This window comes from Anolis carolinensis, chromosome 1 (assembly GCF_035594765.1).
Source record: "Anolis carolinensis isolate JA03-04 chromosome 1, rAnoCar3.1.pri, whole genome shotgun sequence".
NCBI lineage: Eukaryota > Metazoa > Chordata > Lepidosauria > Squamata > Dactyloidae > Anolis > Anolis carolinensis.
Window position 1 is genome coordinate 52,123,253 of NC_085841.1, and position 19,063 is coordinate 52,142,315.

Here is a 19,063-nt window from a genome sequence, read left to right on the forward strand (position 1 = left end):
TATAAATCGCCAGCAATACTACAATAACCGATTCTTCCAAATGTGATAGCAGCATATAATTCCCCCATTCTTACAAAATAAATAACTTTAAATGCTTAGTATATTTTTCCGGACTGTTGGTAGTAGGGTTTAAACTTGAGATTGTTTTCCCTCATGTTGATATATCTCAAAAAGTATGACCTTGAAACATCCCAAGGAAGAGTAGCAGTAATTAAGTATGTAGTCACATACAATATCTCAATTATTTTTTTGAGACTTCATGGGCCCTGACATAGTAACTGAACAGAGGAATACTGGAAACTGCTTTATATTGAGTCGGATCATGGGTCCATCTAACTCAGTACTTTCAACCCCAACTGGCAACAGCACCTCAAGTTTTCAGACAGAGTTCTTTCCTAGCTCAATCATGAGATTCTTGATATTCCTTTGTGTCATTTTATCCAAGTATTAACCAGGTTTGACCCTGCTCAGCTTCTAAAATCAGATGAGATGGGGCATATTCAGGGTGATGAAATAACATTTGAACTATGTGGCATTAGCAGCTCAGAATGACAACAAAAATGTTCTTTATCCGTGGATAGGGCTGTCTAAGTGACTCAATACTTTATAAAGTTGTACTGGTATGAAATCATATCTGCAGTACCTTAAAATGTGACACAAATGTGTTTTAGTACAAACAAATACAATGTATTTCCATCATCCATCCAAAACTTTATGTCCTGTCTTTCTCAGACTAGTATTCAAGGCATCTTGCAAAGGAATTTTTTTATAATAAAATACATATTAAAACATACAAAATCAAGATTTAATAATAATATAATTCAATCCAATTAAAATCTTACTTTAAAACAGATTAAAAACCACACAAAAACAATTTTTGTTAAAACCAGTTTCCAAAAGCTTTCCTGGAAGGAAGTTCTTAACCTATCACAAAAAGAAGGAACCATTCTAAGCTCCCTAGGGAGTGAGTTCCAAAATGTGGGAACAGCTACATAAAAGCTTTTTCCTGTGTTTTCACCAGTAGTAGCTCTGAAGGTGATGTGATAGAGGGAAGTGCATCTGCCACAGATCTTTGGGCTTGGGCAGCCTCCTGGGCAATAACCTGTTCATATTACACAGCTACTGACAGAAATGCATTGTCCCATTGAAATCTGATGAACAATCAAGAATCAATAATTTTGTATATGAGGTGATTCATTATTGAAGCAAAAATGATGATATTGTTAAGAACATTTTGAAACTGATTTGGTCAACAGGTGATTTTGAAACTGGAAATTCGATGCCATGTGTATACTTACTACTTTTGCACTGGCAGATGCGACAACCATTTTGGTCTACTCTGAAATCGTAAACACAATCCATCTCAGTTAATGTGCAGTTCATTAGAGGATAACATGTGGGTGGACCTATTGTGATGTATGTTGGCTCTAGCAAAGAAACAAAGAATAAAATATTATAAATTTGAAAATTACACAAGAAAAATTATGTTATATCAAAATCATTAGTGGAAATGCTTGTTGGGAAAAACATCTTATGAAAAATGTAATCAATAATAACAATAATATATTACCCATCTTTCCTTGCTGCTCAAGGCGGGTTACACCATTGTTAAAACAGTGAAAAAAGCTTGACAACACTTGCAGCACAACTACTGTATATTTTAATTTCCCAGGCCATAATAATCACATGCTCTGAGCTATGAATCTGAGATTTTTTCATGCATGCGTTACCTTTTAAAATAAATCCTATTGCTCTTAAGGTAGCGGTACATTATACATACATGTATAATCATCAGCAAAAACCCTGTTGTGGTTATTTCTCAATTATATGTTTGTCAGGAATACAGGATTTTACATGAATAGACTCTTTGCTAATGTATACATGAATGCCTGATGTGACAAGAATACTTAATGACTGAGGCAGGCACAATTCTGTATTTCCAGAATAGACACAGAAGCTCATCAAAACCTGGCCTTTATTCTTAATTTAATTATTGTAATTAGTTTTAAAGTTCATTTGGTATGTTTACAGGTCAGTACAGGCAGTGAAGAGAGTAGATGTTAGCAAATATTTCTTTCAGGTATATCTGATGTGAAATTATAAATATTTTGTCAAGTAAGAACAATTCAAGCAGATGTTTCCTGAAGGTCATGATTTACATGACACATGCTTTGTTGTATGCTCAATGCATGTTTCCCAGGAAAGCCTATGTTTTATGGGGACCTACATAGACTCTTGCAAGTCACAATCAGAACATGTATGGCCTACAAACCAACAGATCTTTAGGGTGAATTTGAGAAAATTTAACAATAAATTTTGCTTTGTAAAAATAATTCATGCAAGAATATACTATACTAAGATATGAATAATTTCAAATACTTTCAGAATTTATTTCTACGCAACAGAAATAAGTTTGTGCTTGGCTGTATATATGATATTTCCATTAGTAGAATTAAAGAAAGCAAGTGATTTAATATGCTCAAACAAACTGAATATTTCTATAAGTAGTGTATTATGACCAAAAAGAAACATGATTTCTGTACTGTTATTGGTAACTTAAGATGATTATTTTTAATACTACCAAATTTCCGAGTAACCTTCATTGGGAAGATGAATGTAAATATTCACATTCTGTAACTGTCTTAAAAATTAGATTGCATTTATATCTGGTGTTGCTCAGGATAGGCATTTTATAATTCTATTTATTAGAAATACTCATTATTTGCTTTCTGATTTTATCACTAGTCCCATTAGAAAATATAATGAGATATTTTATAAAATTGTACAGTTAATGAGCTGCAGCTCCCATCAGCTCAGATCTGGCAGGGCTTCAAATCCCATCAACCCCAGAAGTTGTACCAAGTTTGGTTAAATGCATCAAACCATGTAGGGGCTTTTCTGGATCAAACAAACCTACATTAGGATTAAGTACAACTAACATCATGCCAGGTTAGCCCAGAGAAACTCCATCAGTACTTAAAGTTTATTATGTTGGGCAAATTTGCTCTAGATGCATCATCGTTGGGGTTCAGTGTGCTCTGTGGCTGAAGGGTAAACTACAATTCCCACTATGGTGAGTCAGACCCCCACAAACACCTACAGTAGATTCAGTTGGTCATGGGGTTTTTGTGTGCCAAATTTGGTCCAGGTCCATCATTGATGGAGGTCACAGTTTCTCTGGTTGTGGGTGAACTAAAACTCCTAGAAAAGATCAGTTTCCCCAAATCCCTCCAGTAATCAAAATTCAACATATCAGATATGTGTGTCTAGTTTGGTTCAGATCAATTGGTGTTTGGGTTCACAGTGCTCTCTGGATCTAGTAATATTTTTCTGGTCATGGGGGCTCTTGTGTGCCAAATTTGGTTCAATTCCATCTTTAGTGGAGTTCAGAGTGCTCATTGATTGCAGGCGAACTATAAATCCAGTACCTACAACTCCAAAATGTCCAGGCCAATTCTCCCATACCCACTAGTATTCAAATTTGGGCATATCAGGTATGCATGCCAAGTTTGGTCCAGATCCATCATTGTTTCGGTTCATAGTGCACTCTGGACGTAGGTGAACTACAACTCCTATAAATCCCTCCATAGACCTCCAGTATTTTTGTTGGTCATGGGGGTTCTGCATACAAAGTTAGTTCCAGGTCCATTGTTGGTGGAGTTCAGAGTGCTCTTAGACTGCAGATGAACTATACATCCCAGTACCTACAACTCCTATAAATCATGGCGAATTTCCTCGAAACCTCTCTAGTATATTCAGTTGCTGATCAAGTCCTGTGTGCTGTGTGCCACAGAAGATAATAAGAAAGGGTTATGGGAGCGGCAGTGGCCGAGGTCATGCAAATTCCACACCAATAGAGAGAATAAGGAACACTGGGATGTCTGTGGTGGATGGAAAAACACAAAGTCTAGGATGAAATGCCTTCACTTGGATGATGGGCAGTATGTTGTTTGTGGAGGACTTGGCAGGGTTCTTGTACATGTTTATGGCATTCTCTATAAACTGCAAAGTCATTGGAGGGAGGGTCACTGGTGTCTCCTGAGTAGCGGGAGTTATAGTTATTTGTGGAAGTGGGAGCCTGTCTGTGTATGTGGTCACCCTAGCCACATACATAAACATTTGCACTTTTATTATGTGTATAGATATATAGATATAGATATATATATATAGATGTATTCAACAGAAAATCCGTTTAGTTTCTAGTGGAATCGCTTAGTTAGAGTTATTTAGTACTGAATCCTGTTTAAGTTGCAGAAGACATGGAACATATACAAAGAATGTCTAATAGTTGCTGAATTCTGGGAACAGTGAGTAAAATGATTAGTTTGATTTTAGAAGCAGTGGGAAGTAGTTTTTCAAAGTATTTATACTGGGAACCATCCAGCTTTGTGGAATTTAAGGGGAAAACCCACACAAATGGCTTGGATTAGCACTGTTTGCTATAAATGGGGATAATATATAAATGGAAATACATTTGTGGTATCAATCCTTCTTTTTCTCTCTTACAAAAACATAAGCCACACTATATGTTAGAGTCAATAAATCTTGTACGGAGTGGAAAGAGGAAAAAGAGAGAAGATATTATACACAACCACTTCCATTTTGCAGCCCATTATGCTTTTGCACCTCCAACTCTTTTTAGATTAATGGCTATCTTTTTTTTCTTTCAAAAACTGAAATTTCTGGGATTATGAGCTAGAGGAAAAGTATACTCCCCTGACATTATGGGGCCCCTCAGAAATGACAACCACTGTTTTACACGTATAAAAATATGTGAATTACTTTGGAGAAATACATACTGTATATAAAGAAGGCAATACCAATGAGATCCTTAAAGTTGACTAACACTAAACGGTGTTTTTTTTCTGGTGGCAAGCCAAAACAGGGCTTTTTATTATAGCCTTTGGGGACAAATTTATTTCAAAGTATACAGGGTTTTTAGAGGGCCCCTGGTGGCACAGTGTGTTAAAGCACTGAGCTGCTGAACTTGCGGACCAAAAGGTCCCAGGTTCAAATCTTGGGAGCGGAATGAGCACCCGCTGTTAGCCCCAGCTCCTGCCAACCTAGCAGTTCGAAAACATGCAAATGTGAGTAGATCAATAGGTACTGCTCCGGCGAGAAGGTAACGGCGCTCCATGCAGTCATGCCGGCCACATGACCTTGGAGGTGTCCATGGACAACGCCGGCTCTTCAGCTTGGAAATGGAGATGAGCACCAACCCCCAGAGTTGGTCACGACTGGACTTAACGTCAGGGGAAACCTTTACCTTTACCTATACAAGGTTTTTAAACTGTTGTCATTTTTTTAGTGGTTTAGCTGTTGATATTTTTTAGTATATCTTCATCTTGTTTAAATTATGCACGATGTTTAAGATAGTTTACTGCATGCTGCCTAGATCTCCTATGATAAAGGGAGGTATAGAATTAAGTTATAAAATAATAAGTTTAATAAACAAATTGCTTACTTTTGTCTATTCTTTCGTTACATTTATACATGTTTAAATTTCATTTTGTTCTGTACATAGCTGTTTAAAAGGGAATTCCTATGAATTTATGAAAGATTCACAAGGCCTAAAGGCTGCATTACATGCTATCCCTCCAACGTTTTTATCTAACAAAAGCTTATGTGAGTGTAGGAATTTCTGAAAAATTCAATAGTTCTAAAGAGTTGTATCAATTGTTATAGTTCCAGTTAAGACAAATGATTTAATCCAGCAAAGGTTTGCATGCAAAGAACAAAGAAAATGGCAACTTTTGTAAATCTTCCCTTTCTACTGTAGAACCCAAGAGCCATCTCACAACCATTCTGGGGTTTTCTCATGTGCTCTGGATCAGATGAAGAACAGAAGGCTATAAAGGAATTGGGAATTAATCAATATTTCTTCTATTTGTTCTTGGAAGTCTCACCTAGATAAAGCCTTCAAGAAAGGAAACTATTAGATACATATTATTAAGGAAGAAACTTTTAATGAAAGCTGAAGTTACAAGTAAAGGCAGGGCTGTCAAACTTGTGGCCCTCCAGGTGTTTGGTCCTCCAACTCCCAGAAGTCTAGCCTGCTTGTTCAATGGTCAGGAATTCTGGGAGCTGAAGTTCAAAACACCAGGAAGGCCACAAATTTGACACCACTGACGTATTAAAGAGTAAATATACACGTGAAACCATTTCAGATTATATTATTGTGACTAAAACAGCTTGGATCCTAATTAATCAGTCATTTCCCTAGGTAAAGTTCTATTCATATATGGCCTCTCCCAGCAATGAAAGGATTTTTTTTTTTCCAGATGATATTTTTGCTTTGGAAGATATTTACAGTCTCGACATCAGCTGGAAATGAAAGCATGACACCAGGGCTAATCAGCATTATATGAACATTTATTAAATAAGAGAACGGAATACTTATTTTTAAATATATGAGACTGAAGATACAGATAAAGGTGTGCCAGTTTATGCTATATGCCAGAGAGGACTCAAAATATGTTAATATTATATTTATCTATTTATAAAGCAAATGCCTTTTCAATAACTTTTTGCAAAAGTTTGCAAATTAGTTTCTTTCATGGGGTTTATTTAATTGTGAAAGGTAGCTGTTCTTTTTTTTCTTTGAGAACTTATTTAATATGTTGAAAGTAATCCTTCATTAGTTATGTTTTTAGAATCTAGCAGCTATTCCTGAATAAATTCAAATTATATATATCTGAAAATGTTGATACAATCATATTAGTAAACCCCTTCTCGCACCTGAAAAGGCAACCACTGTTACAGAACAATTGTACATGCATGCCTAATTCTTGATAAGCTGTAAGAGAAGACAAAAGGCATAATTTCACCCCTGCAGCAGGAAAAAAAGCTTGGGTGGGTGGGTGAACCAAGCACTTTTCACTCCACTGGACACGACTCAACAAATAAAGCCAGTTCAGCTACTGCCAGACTTCTGGCTATCTGAATACACAAACAGTTAAGCTTGAAAAAGCTTGCATGGTCACATGATTTACACTAGCCTTTCACTGCTGCCCATGATAAACTGCAAAAGAAAGACTGAGTGCACAGATGAAGAGACAAGGGGTGGGAAAATATCAGACTGTCTCTGTATATTTTAGAAGCAATTCTAAATATCAAAATCAGGAAAGAACTAGATATGGCAAAGAAGACTGCTAATATTATAGATTACAATGGAAAGAAAAGTATGGCTATGGAAAAGAGAGCTTCAACTGTATTGAGTACAATGAAATGCAACTGTATCTGTAACAGCCATTCTACATGTCCATAACCTTTTGCAAAATTCAACTTGTGATTTTTGTTCTTCATGTTATTCTTCTCTCTCTTTTAAATGTGTTAAAAGACATATATTCATCTTTTTTTAATTTAAATGATTTTAAAAGAATTATGTGCTTTTTAAAACAAGATACCCAAATATTAGGATTTAGAGAATCTATGAAATGTCAAGTGCATTTTTTAAAAAAATGACTAACACATAAGTTGTTGAATTTACTATATGATATATGAGGTCATTGTGGTTTTACAGTTCTTTAAAACAAGTGAATACACTAACCCAGTGTTTCTCAAACTGTGCTCCTCCAAGCGTTTTGGACTTCAGCTCCCAAAAATCACAGCCAGTTTACCAGCTATTAGGAATTATGGGAGCTGAAGTCCAAAACATCTGGAGGAACATAGTTTGAGAACTCTACACTAACCTATTGGGTAGAGTATTTTCTCCAGACATTCAGCAAAAATAAATTTTAGTCAATGAAAATGTTTATGTACACTAAAAACAAAGTCTAAGCTTTCCCATTCTATAAATGCTGGAGGAAATAAAACTTCATAAAGGTTAGCAAGTAGTATTTACTGCAGATGAAATTGTGTTAGTACTCCAAACACCAAGAGTGGTTCTAGATACAAAGCTCTCAGGGCACTGTTGTTGTACAATTTCAAGTCATTTCTGACATATGTCCACCATAAGGTAAATTTATCATGGCCTCACATAATGGCAAGGTTTTCTCAGAGGAGTCTTCTTTTGCCTTCCTCTGAGACTGAGAGAATGTGATTTGCCCACAGTCACCCAGTGGGTTTCCATGGCTATGCAAGGATTTGAATTTTGGTCTCTAGAGAACACTCAAACCATTACACCATGCTGGCTCAAAAGGCACGATACAGCTAATTTATTTCCTGCTCTATTAACAGGTTGCTATCAGTATAATGGATCAGGTTAAAGGCTTATCTTGTCCACCCTACTATTCCCACAGTGATCAACCTACGAAAAGGCCATATTGGAAGAACCCCCACTAGTATTCTTTTGCAACATGTATACAGAGTCATACTATCTTTGAAATCTGGGATAATATACAAGTACTAATGATCTTACCCTCATATGCTTTCCTTTCTCCCTTTTGAAATTATTCAATTTGGCATCATCACTACTTTTTGTGGTAGTGAATACCACAGTTCAGCTATGCACAGTATAAAATAGTACATCCTATTATACACATTGAATTTTACACCATCTTCACTACATGACATTAGGCTCTAGTAATATAAAAGAGAACTTTTTCCTATGTCAACACCATGCGCAATACAAACGTTTATATGCCATCTTCTCATCTTTTGTGCAGTCAGAAGAACCACCAATATTGTATTTTTCCAGAACTGGGAGTTGCTCCAAATCCCAGATAACTTTTCTGGATACCTATTCTGTTTTTTTTTTTTTTAAAGAAGATCTAAAACAGTGTTTTTCATATGCATTTTCTTTGAAAACAGCCTGGAAAACTCACAGCAACCCAAAAGCTGTACTGTTCATGCCATGGATTTCTATAAAAGGATTATGTTATTGGCAAATTTAATGATGATTCCGTTCATTTTTCCCCCCTTATAAGCCACATACTGGATCAATTTCTACCAACTTGTTTTCTACCATTCAGTTCTATAACATTTCCCTGGTTTAATCAGCAGAAGCATAGACATCAGCAATGCACAAATGAAATAAAGATTTTTGGTTCAATGTGCACTGGGTCAGACTAGGCCGATTATATAGGCAGAAACTATCTGCACCCCTCATAATATCTGTCATAGTAAAATAATCCAACAATAATAGATACATCTGGAAGTTCCTTAACAAAATATATAGCAAAGATAATATACCATGTTATAGTTTTCAATCTTTCATTATCACAAATTGTGCACACCACATTGTGTAAAGCAACATACTATACTGTCCGTTATAAAAAGGAATAGTTATCCAAAAGAAATGTTGCTAAAATGAAAAAAAACTAACCATCTCTAAGAAACAATATTTTCTTCCTCATGTTCTATGCCAAGAAATAAGTTACAGAATATCATTGCTCTAGAATGCAAAAGTCCATCAGCATGAAATATATTTTATTGTTCACTATGTAGTTATCTGCCTTCAAGTTGTTTTCAACTTATGGCAAATCTAGGGCAAATCTTATACAGAGGGCTTTTTTTGGGGGGGGGGGGCAAGGTTTGTTAAGAGGGGATTTGCCTTTGCCATCTTCTGAGACTGAGAAAGTGTGACTTGCCCAAAGTCACCCAGTGAATTTCCATGGCTGACTGTGATTTGAACCTGGATCTCCAGAGCAATAGTCCAATACTCAAACTATAGAAGACACTGGTTCTACAGTGTTATAAATATATTCTCAGATTCAAAGAACTGAGCAGCAGCAAATCTATTTAGCTGTTAAATCAAGTTAAATACTTTCTTTTTTTCCTTATAAACCTATTTCTTAATGAACTTTTAAAGTTTCCATGTTCTTTACAGAATGTTGTCTGTCTTCCAAAAAAAGTTAAATACTGCCTCCTGACTGCTGAATATGAGTTTACTTAAGCTTCCTGGAAAAACATTCACATCATTCCAAGGGTGACTAAATGTTTTCCATCCTCATAGTTAGCATTCCAGACAGCTTTTCTTTTCCCTGAGTTCATTACATGAAAAAATACCAGTTCCAAGTTCATTGCTAGAGAATTGCCTTCCTGGTGCCCAAATTCCGAATGCAGCAAAAACAATCACCCATCTAACAAAACGTTTTTAGAGTTACATTGCTTGGCTATATCTTTTAATTAATTTTTACAGAATAAATAAAAAAAGACTCTACTCAAATTAATGATCATTAAACCTAGAATAAAGGCAAAGAAAGTAATGTGAAACTGTTCTTATTATAAAGTGAAATAGAAAAAATGTTGAATAGTATAGGTCTCTTCCTATTATTAATACCCAATTGCAAACAACATATTTCATAATATCAGCTTTTTAATACAAGACACTAAAATTTACAAACCAGAAGGAAAATATTTCCCTACAAGCTATTTCGAGACTCTTGGACTCCTGTGGCTAGGCATGATATGAACACTGTCTGCTCTTTTCCAGCAAAAGACTCTTGAATCCAACGAATTCATCTAACACTTGGAAGTCTGTTTTTAAAAAGTTAACAGCAAACTTCCCCTTGCTCCCCACTGCAGGAGAAATGAGAGATATAAAACAAGCAAGCAAACAAATCAATTGTGAAAAATGTGTATGTGTATGTGTGTGTGTGTGTGGGGGGGGACGACGACATAAAAGATACTACCATATTTCATCATATAAGTGACTTTTTATCCCCTTTTGTTGGAAAAAAGGGTGCGACTATTATGTGATGCCTTGTGCTTGCCAGTTTTTGCTTTTTTTAAAAACTAACAAACAAAGCTATCTTACCTGTGAGATGAGGAAGAGGGAGATCTCTGTTCATATAAATTGTTTTGGGAGGGGGGTGGAGGAGGAGGACTCGATGTCTCTGGGGCCAAAGGGAGGAGGAAGAACTCCATGTTTGTTTTTGCTTTGTTTAAAACTACCTTTATCAGCGAGGAAAGGAAAAACCCATTTGGGGCCCACACAATGGAGGTTCAAATGTTATGTGGTGGTGATTATTATAAGATGAAATACAGTATTTAACATGGCAGTAAGATTCTATAATCTTAAATATTCCCAACACATGAAACCAAAGATAGCCTCACGTTCTAAGCGATCAAACTAATGTAAATAAGGAGGGAAAGTCAGACAGGGATTACAAAGGTTCAGAACTGTGTAACACTAATGACCTGTTAATAGTCTAATGTATACTGGATACTTTTAGAATTTTGATCTTTGGATCATTTGATAATTTGAGACCCAATCAGAAAACTGCTTGTAAAGCTATGACATGAGTGTCTGGGGGAAGTCAAGTGATAAAAATTAAGGGAGAAAGAAGCATTGGAAAGAAAATTGAGAAATGTTTAATTCAGTGTGATTATTACTTTGCTCTCAAATCCCTATGTATGTCCAATTGCATAAAATTCAATTTCCAATCAAATCACAAGGAAACTTAAACCCAAATATGATTTTTAAAAGGTCTCCAAACACTTTAAAAGACAAACATATAGTGTCTCTCTCTTCCTGTTTCAGAAACACTGGCACAGTTTTCTCTAGTTTAGGAGTAAAAGTCAATAGTATTAGGGGTGGACATTGAATATTACTTGATTTTACAGAGCTTCTTCCTGGGAATTTGTCACAGTACTTCAACCTTCAGTTCTTATCCTACCAAGATGTATATTACTGGTATGCTATTTATTTATTTATTTATTTATTTATTTATTTATTTATTTATTTATTTATTTATTTATTTGATTTACGGTATATCCCCCACAAAGTGGCTCATAGTATTTAAAAACAGGGTACAGCTAGAACTTATACAAATGTTAAAAACAAATAAACACTAGTTGAGTTAAAAATCGAAGATTAAAACAACATAAAATGCAAAATAAAAGATCCATACAACAGAAATGCACTCTCCTTCACACACACACACACACACACACACACACACAGAGTAATCAAAATAAGATACTTTATTAACCTTCAGTACTGTGCTCATTCAATTTATCACTACGTATTTGGAAGAAAAGTGCATATAAGAACAAAAGTATCTCCATAAGGCAAATAGACCAGTATTTCTCCATTTGAAACTATTTGAGACTAGATCACGACTTGAAAGAAAATAGTTAATAACCAAATCTACAATAGAGAACTTACACTGCCTTGGGGGATAATGGAACTGCCAATGTGGACAGGGAAATTAGCCTTATGTGAGGGCCTTATGTGTCGTTAGCAGATTATCAATTGAATAAATTCTTATTGACTATATGATATGCTATTACAGTAGAACCCCGGTTATCCAATTTAAACGGGCAGACCGAGACTCGGATACCCGGTCTGTAGGCCGAGGCGCCAGTGGAGGGAGGAAACTTCTCCCCCTGGCAGGCGCTTGGACCCAGGGAAGCGCGAGGTGTGCCGCTGCCTAGCAACAGGCTTCGCGCTTCTCTAAAGGCCCAGGCGCTGGCCAAAGGGAGAAGTTTCCTCCCTTCACCTGGCACTTGGACCCAGGGAAGCACGAGGCGTGCCGCTGCCTAGCACCAGGCTTCGCGCTTCTCTAAAGGCCCAAGCGCTGGCCGAAGGGAGGAAACTCTAAAGGCCCATGAAGCGGGACGCTTCCTCCTTCTCGTGAGAGGAGAGGGAGAGGGAGCTCGGAGCTCCTTCTCACAAGAGGAGAGGGAGAGGCCGGAGTGCTAGTGGCCCACTTCCCTGGGCCAAGTACTCGTCCTCTGGGAAGCAGCCCACGAGCGCTGCTAGGTAGCAGTGTTCGTGGGCTCCTTCCAAGGGGCGAGTGCTCCTTTCGCTGAAGAGGAGAGGGAGGGGAAGGGGTGCCCCCGGCGGCCCCTCGGATAATGCAGCAGGTCAGTTAACCAGGGCTCGGTTAACCAGAGTTCTACTGTATATTCGTGAACTGAAAGAATATTTAAACAAAGATTATGAACATATAAGAACAATGTTAGTGTTCCACTAGAGATTTTCCCAATTATTTTACAGCTCATAATCACAATTAATACAAAACATAAACTACAGTTTTCATTGCAACTGAAAAATAAGCTACATTATCATTTATCCATTGTCATCCAAAAAATGTTAAGGGGGGGTGTTAAAAGAAAAAAACAGCACCACAACCACATTTTAACTTAAAACAGTTCTCCATGCCCCAAAGAACTACGGCACTTGATTTTCCATATCTGACCTTCACACATAGGGCAGCACTCTCCAGGCACTTTAACCGGATTCAAGCAACTCTGTCCACAAGCTGTTGCAACACAATGAGATTCCCCATTGATACACTGACAGAAAGTACAATCATCTTCTCTCCAGCGGTCACCATGTGCTTGAATCTGACTATTTGCATAGCAGCCAGCAGGATTACTAACAGGAGAAATGGAATCTAAGAGAGAGAGAGAGAGAGAGAGAGAGAGAGAGAGAGAGAGAGAGAGAGAGAAGCAAAACTTAAACAAACCTGAGTTTTAAGGCATATCAATATTTTTTTTCCGTGTCAGGAGTGACTTGAGAAACTGCAAGTCGCTTCTGGTGTGTGAGAATTGGCCGTCTGCAAGGATGTTGCCCAGAGGACGCCTGGATGTTTTGATGTTTTTGCCATCCTTGTGGGGGGCTTCTCTCCTGTCCCCGCATGGAGCTGGAGCTGATAGAGGGAGCTCATCCGTGCTCTCCTTGGGTTGGATTCGAACAGGCAACCTTCAGGTCAGCAACCCAACCTTCAAGTCATTAGTTCTGCTGGCACAAGGAAGGGTTTAACCCAATGTACCACCGGTGGCTCCATGTCAATAATAATGTATGTTAGACTAACAATAGAATGTTTTGAAATTGAGTATCATTATACAGTTAAATATAATATACTACAAGGCCAGATTGATAGGTTGCAGAAGTCTAAGGGTCTCGGAAAATCTAAACTACTTTTGTGAAATGTGATTAAGCACAAATGGTATTTATAGAGTACACTGTAGATTTATTTATTGCTAACCATGGTTTATTGTTGAACCCATGACTTCACAACAAACCAACCAACCATCCATAATATAATTATTTCCCTCATTTCTGATTTCTCCTTCTTCTACTTTTTATCCTTACACTGTTCTTTTTGTTTTTATTTATAAAGGCATTGTCTTCTTTTTATCTTTGATTTCTATGTCAACAAATTCAAATGGTATATATTTTGACCCAATAAGCCACCACCATGAAATAGTTCAAGTCTTAAGTTTGCTTGAGATTTAGGCCGAATCTTCTAACACCTGGACCATAAAGAATGACAGGCTATTAATGGTGCAACTACCAATCTTACTGAGAAAGGTGTCTTGTGTTGCACCAATCACATGTCAAATAATTCAGTACATATTTATAATGAATACTGATGCATTTTCCATCTAAGTCTTTTTAACTGATATATCTTCCACTTGAAGTAGAACTTCCCTTATGAATAAGGAGTCTATGCTCTCTCATAAAAAGCTTAGTACATTAAACAATGGACATTATCAGCTCTTTTTTTCTTATTAGTCTTTTAATGTCTTTTAATGACCGAGAGGCCATGAGTCCGAAGCCCGGGTCGGGTTAAGCCTCCGACCATTAAAAAAAAAAAAAAAAAAAAGCCCCGGCTTGCTGTTGACCTAGCAGCCCCGAAAGACAGTTGCATCTGTCAAGTAGGGAAAAATTAGGTACGCTTTATGCGGGAGGCTAATTTAACTAATCTACAACACCATAAAACTGCTCACGAGGAAAAGAATGAGGAAGAACAGCCACCAATGGACGGTGAAGCAACAGAGATCATTTAACACTCTCTAATAATTTTAGTCAAAATTTTAACCCAAAATTTCTGGATCGATTTATCCACAGATCAATGTAAATGCCTTATCTTATCTCATAGCAAAAAAGGAACCATTCCTTTGTTCTGAGTGGTAAAAGACAAAACTGTAGTCTGTCTCAGGAAAACCAAAAAGAAAAATCACAATCCCCTTCACTCTCTCTGCTGCAGTATTGCTTCTGGCCTTTTAAAATACCTGGATCAAAAATGACATCAGTAGTTCTCTGGCACTTCCCTTCAAAGGAGGACTGAGGGAATAAAGGGGTGGTACTTCTTTTAGGTTCTTCCAGGTTGGTTTAAGCTCTTACCTTTTTGGCACTCTAATCAGAAAATCAGCTCATGTAGTGTCAAAGAAGGAAATGGCATTCCCATAGAAAAATCAAATTCTAGGCTCTTTGAGTAGAGGTTATGAGATATTATTTATTTATTTATTTACAGTATTTATATTCCGCCCTTCTCACCCTGAAGGGGAGTCAGGGCAGATCACAATGTACATATATATGGCAAACATTCAATGCCATTAGACAAACAACACACAGACAGACACAGAGGCTATTTAACTTTCCAGCTTCTGGCTTTGTGAGGGTATGCTAGATTCCGGCCACAGGAGGAACTGCTGCTTCATCTTCCACTGTGACAACAAGTCCTTTTGATGAAGTACTTCCTCACAAGCTGCTGGACTTTTTTATGGTGTTGTAAATTAGTTAAATTAGTCTCCTTCCATAAGCAGTCCCTAAATTTTCCTACTTGACAGATGCAACTGTCTTTCAGATTGCTTAGGTAAACAACGAGCTGGGGCTATTTAACAGTCAGGCACTCAATCTGACTCGGCCCTTGAACTCACGACCTCTGTTAGTGATTTATTGCAGCTGGCTACTAACCACCTGCACCACAGTCTGAGCCCTTATCACAGCATAGTATTCAAATTTCAAAATGATTTCCCCCTTAATTTAAATTTAAATTGAAACAACAACAAAGAAAATTACCTTCACATACTGGACAGCATTCTCCTTCTGGTACATAATATCTGTCACAATGAAGCTCACCACATTGTGCTGAGAAACAAATTGATACACCTCCTTGGCATCGACAAAATCGACAAGCATCCATTCTAAACATATCTCCATCGTAATATTCCACACTATTAAATATACATGCTGGTTTCGCTTCTGAAAACAACAAACAGAAAAATTACTTCTCATGTCCATCTACTTATCTTTGATTTTATATGTTTCATTCAATGAATGTTATATTCTTGTTTGAGTTTCTGAAATATTAGAGTTTAATCAATATATACCAGATTGCAGACCATCTTTTTTTTTTTTGCCTTAATGAAGACTACTGCTACTGCACATTAGGGCATTTTATTTTTTGTCAGTCCCCTTGACATGCTGAAGTACCCTTGGCCACAGTTATTCTATTCTAGAGGCTCCTAAGAATACCATGAGTTGGGCTAAAGGGCCTAGAAAATGCCTTTTCAGATGTGGAACAGTGGATACCGGTCCTGCAGATACGGAGGCTGTACTTTATATGCGTTGTTGAATAAGCAAATATATCTATTTCCCTTAAATAAGATGGTTAATCAGAGATTGCCAATGGGAGTCTTCCTCTTGATGGAGATTTCAGTCTCAGTGAAATATTCACCAGGACTCTAAAGAGGGGGCAAAGGACTTAACTCTCCCTATATGCTGTGCTCCCAACCTTACAACCACAGATTTCACACTGAGGAGAGGGCAAACTTGTTTTCTGCTGCTCTGGAGATTATGTCATGAAGCAATAGTTTCAAATCACAGGAAAAAAAGGTTCCACCTAAACATTAGGAAGAACATCCTCATGGTAAGAGATGTTCGGGAGCGGAATATGCTGCCTTGGAGTGTGGTGCGACTCTCCTTCTCTGGAGGTTTTTAAACAGAAGCTGAATGGCCTTCTGTTGGGGGTCTTTGATAATGTATTTTTGCATGGCAGGGGGTTGGACTGGACTATGGTCCCTTTCAGCTCTATGATTCTATGAATACTTATAGATACGCCTAAGCAACACATTCTCCAACACATTTTCCAAATTATGCGGAAAGTAAGGGCTAGTTTGTATGTGTGTGTGTGTGTATGCACACATATATAGGCTTGGAATGTTGGCATTCTAAGAACTGAACATTAAAGAACCATTAGTTACTATTTGTTGGTTGAAATCTTGCTACCAAATAATCATGTAAAAATGCTTTAAATAGAGTAAATAACCTCCTCAAGTAGCAACAACTGCATCAGAACAATGATCAAAATCAGAATACTCTTGGAATTTGACAGTGCACTATTAGATGATGAATTAACAGAGACAGTATTACAACTGGAAAGTTACTGGAACACAGTGCTAAGGCAACTAAGGTCTGTTAAGAGCAAGATCATCTTACTCCAAAGAGCTGGAGAAAAACAACAAAATAGCTGACATTCTTTGGAGTCGATTTCTAAAGGTGACTGCAACCTCTCTGATTACTGTGAACCCTGGCTGACATTCTTGTTTTTAATTCAGCAGATTATCAGCAGGAAGTCCTTTTTCCTCAAGTACATTTTGTGGTATACTCATAAAGTATTTGTTTTGCAGCTGACATATCTGACTTGTCTTAATTGTGCTTTTATGGCTAGAATCATTTACACTGTAGTTTATGCAGCACTCCTGAAATTTATTTTACCGGATGCTACTCAGCCTGAACTTTTAAAAATGTTTTTAAAATAGGTATTTTTTAGACAACAACAGCATCTTAACATCAATGGTTATTACACTGGTAAGTAGGCTGCCATCCTGAAATCACTTACCTGAACAAAGCTATACTGAAAACAATGAAATTTATTTCTGAGTTGTCATGCATACAATTGCACTGTATGTTATGGTTGAGCCTTCTGGCTCCGGTACTAGGAGACGTGGTCGTAAGACTCCTCGAGAGTCAGACTCTTTTGAGGAGCGTGAAAGGAAACGGCTCCGGGACTTATTTGCAGAACCAACAGATGAAGACTCATTTGAGGGTTTTACCGAGGGAATGGAGGAAGAGATGGTTAGCTCAGAGGAGGATGACATGGAGTGGACTCGTGTGAGGGAGGATTTGGGTGTCACCGGCAATGATAGCATGGGAGGCAATTGGCGGGTTGCAGGATCAGACCCATGGATGGGCTGGAGGGATGGAGCGGGATCCACAGCTGGGGATGCTGTGGGCCGTAGTCAAAGGTGTTTTAGCTCTGATGAGGATGATGATGATGAGGCACCTGGAATTAGGATAGCAGCTGACAGCGATGAGGAGTTATGAACTGGGATAAAATGGGGTTTAGGATCAATGGCTAATTGCGTTGGGCAAGGTAATCTGGACGAACGCTTGGGCTCTTGTTGGGGAACTTCCTGAAGACGTTTGTGATTTGTTGCTGGATACGTAAGTTACCAAGGACACTGGGCATAGACGGCGGGAGGAACTGTGTGGGGTTTTTCTGTGCAACTTGTGTTTAATCTTGATAGCTTGGACCTCCGTCGTCTTTTTGACGGACATTAATTATCTACTCTGGATTGACGCTGGACTGACTGACTGACTACGACCCTGGACTATCCCTTCTGTGGCTATCGGTGGAACTTGTGGACGTCTGCACTTGGCTTTCGACCTTGGACCGGATTGGGACCTATGCTGACCGTCGTTACCCTGATTGATGTGCCTGGACCCGGATTTCGCTCGTTGCACGGAGGAGTAAACAGCCTGAGTTACTCATCTGTAGCTTTTGAGTAGCAGAGAGGAATCTGCTGCCAGTTTTTTGTGTTCATTTTGACCTCTGTTTTCCAACTTGTGTTTGTTTAAATTGTCAGGCTGAAGTAAGCACTTTTGCTTTAATCCGGATTAAACTCCTGTTTAATCCGGTTTAACTTTTGGAACCGTTTTAATTTAAACGGAGCTGTTTCTGTTACTTTTCACACTGAAGACAAGTGTTTGCCTAGTCCTTTGCTTTCTACGGGCATTTCTCAGTTCTGTAACTTTAATAAACTGTGTTGTATTCTATTTGGTGGCGTTCTGTCTATGACACTGTACATGCCTTTGGGTATACTAATTTACAAATTATCTTATTTCACATGCATTTAGAAACTGATTATTAGTAAATATTTTCATGTTACAATTTTTAATGAATACATAGGAATTAAAAAACCAAATTGTGACAGGCATAAGTTTAGGATTAACTCTGTTTAAAAAAGAATACCATACATATTCACTGTGCTGCATTACAGAGAAAGGGTGGTCAATTATGTTTACAGGTCTATAGCTTGTGACAATACCTGTCAAATGTAATTTGCAGTAATACTAATTTAAATTCTTTGCTTCCGCACT

General features: G+C 37.6%; 1 protein-coding gene across 6 annotated transcripts in view; it reads right to left on the minus strand.

Moving 5' to 3' along the window:
- The window catches only part of crim1 (cysteine rich transmembrane BMP regulator 1), a 152,082-nt gene that overhangs the window by 30,112 nt on the left and 102,907 nt on the right, over positions 1 to 19,063 (minus strand). For 5 of the 6 annotated variants that reach the window (XM_062974385.1, XM_062974372.1, XM_062974366.1 and 2 more), the window contains 3 exons: positions 15,701 to 15,883; positions 13,089 to 13,286; positions 1,299 to 1,427 (listed from right to left, as the gene is read on the minus strand). In XM_062974385.1, coding sequence (XP_062830455.1) covers positions 1,299 to 1,427; positions 13,089 to 13,286; positions 15,701 to 15,883 — 510 coding nt within the window. The remainder of the gene's footprint in view (positions 1 to 1,298; positions 1,428 to 13,088; positions 13,287 to 15,700; positions 15,884 to 19,063) is intronic. The other variant, XM_062974380.1, reaches the window with a different exon arrangement.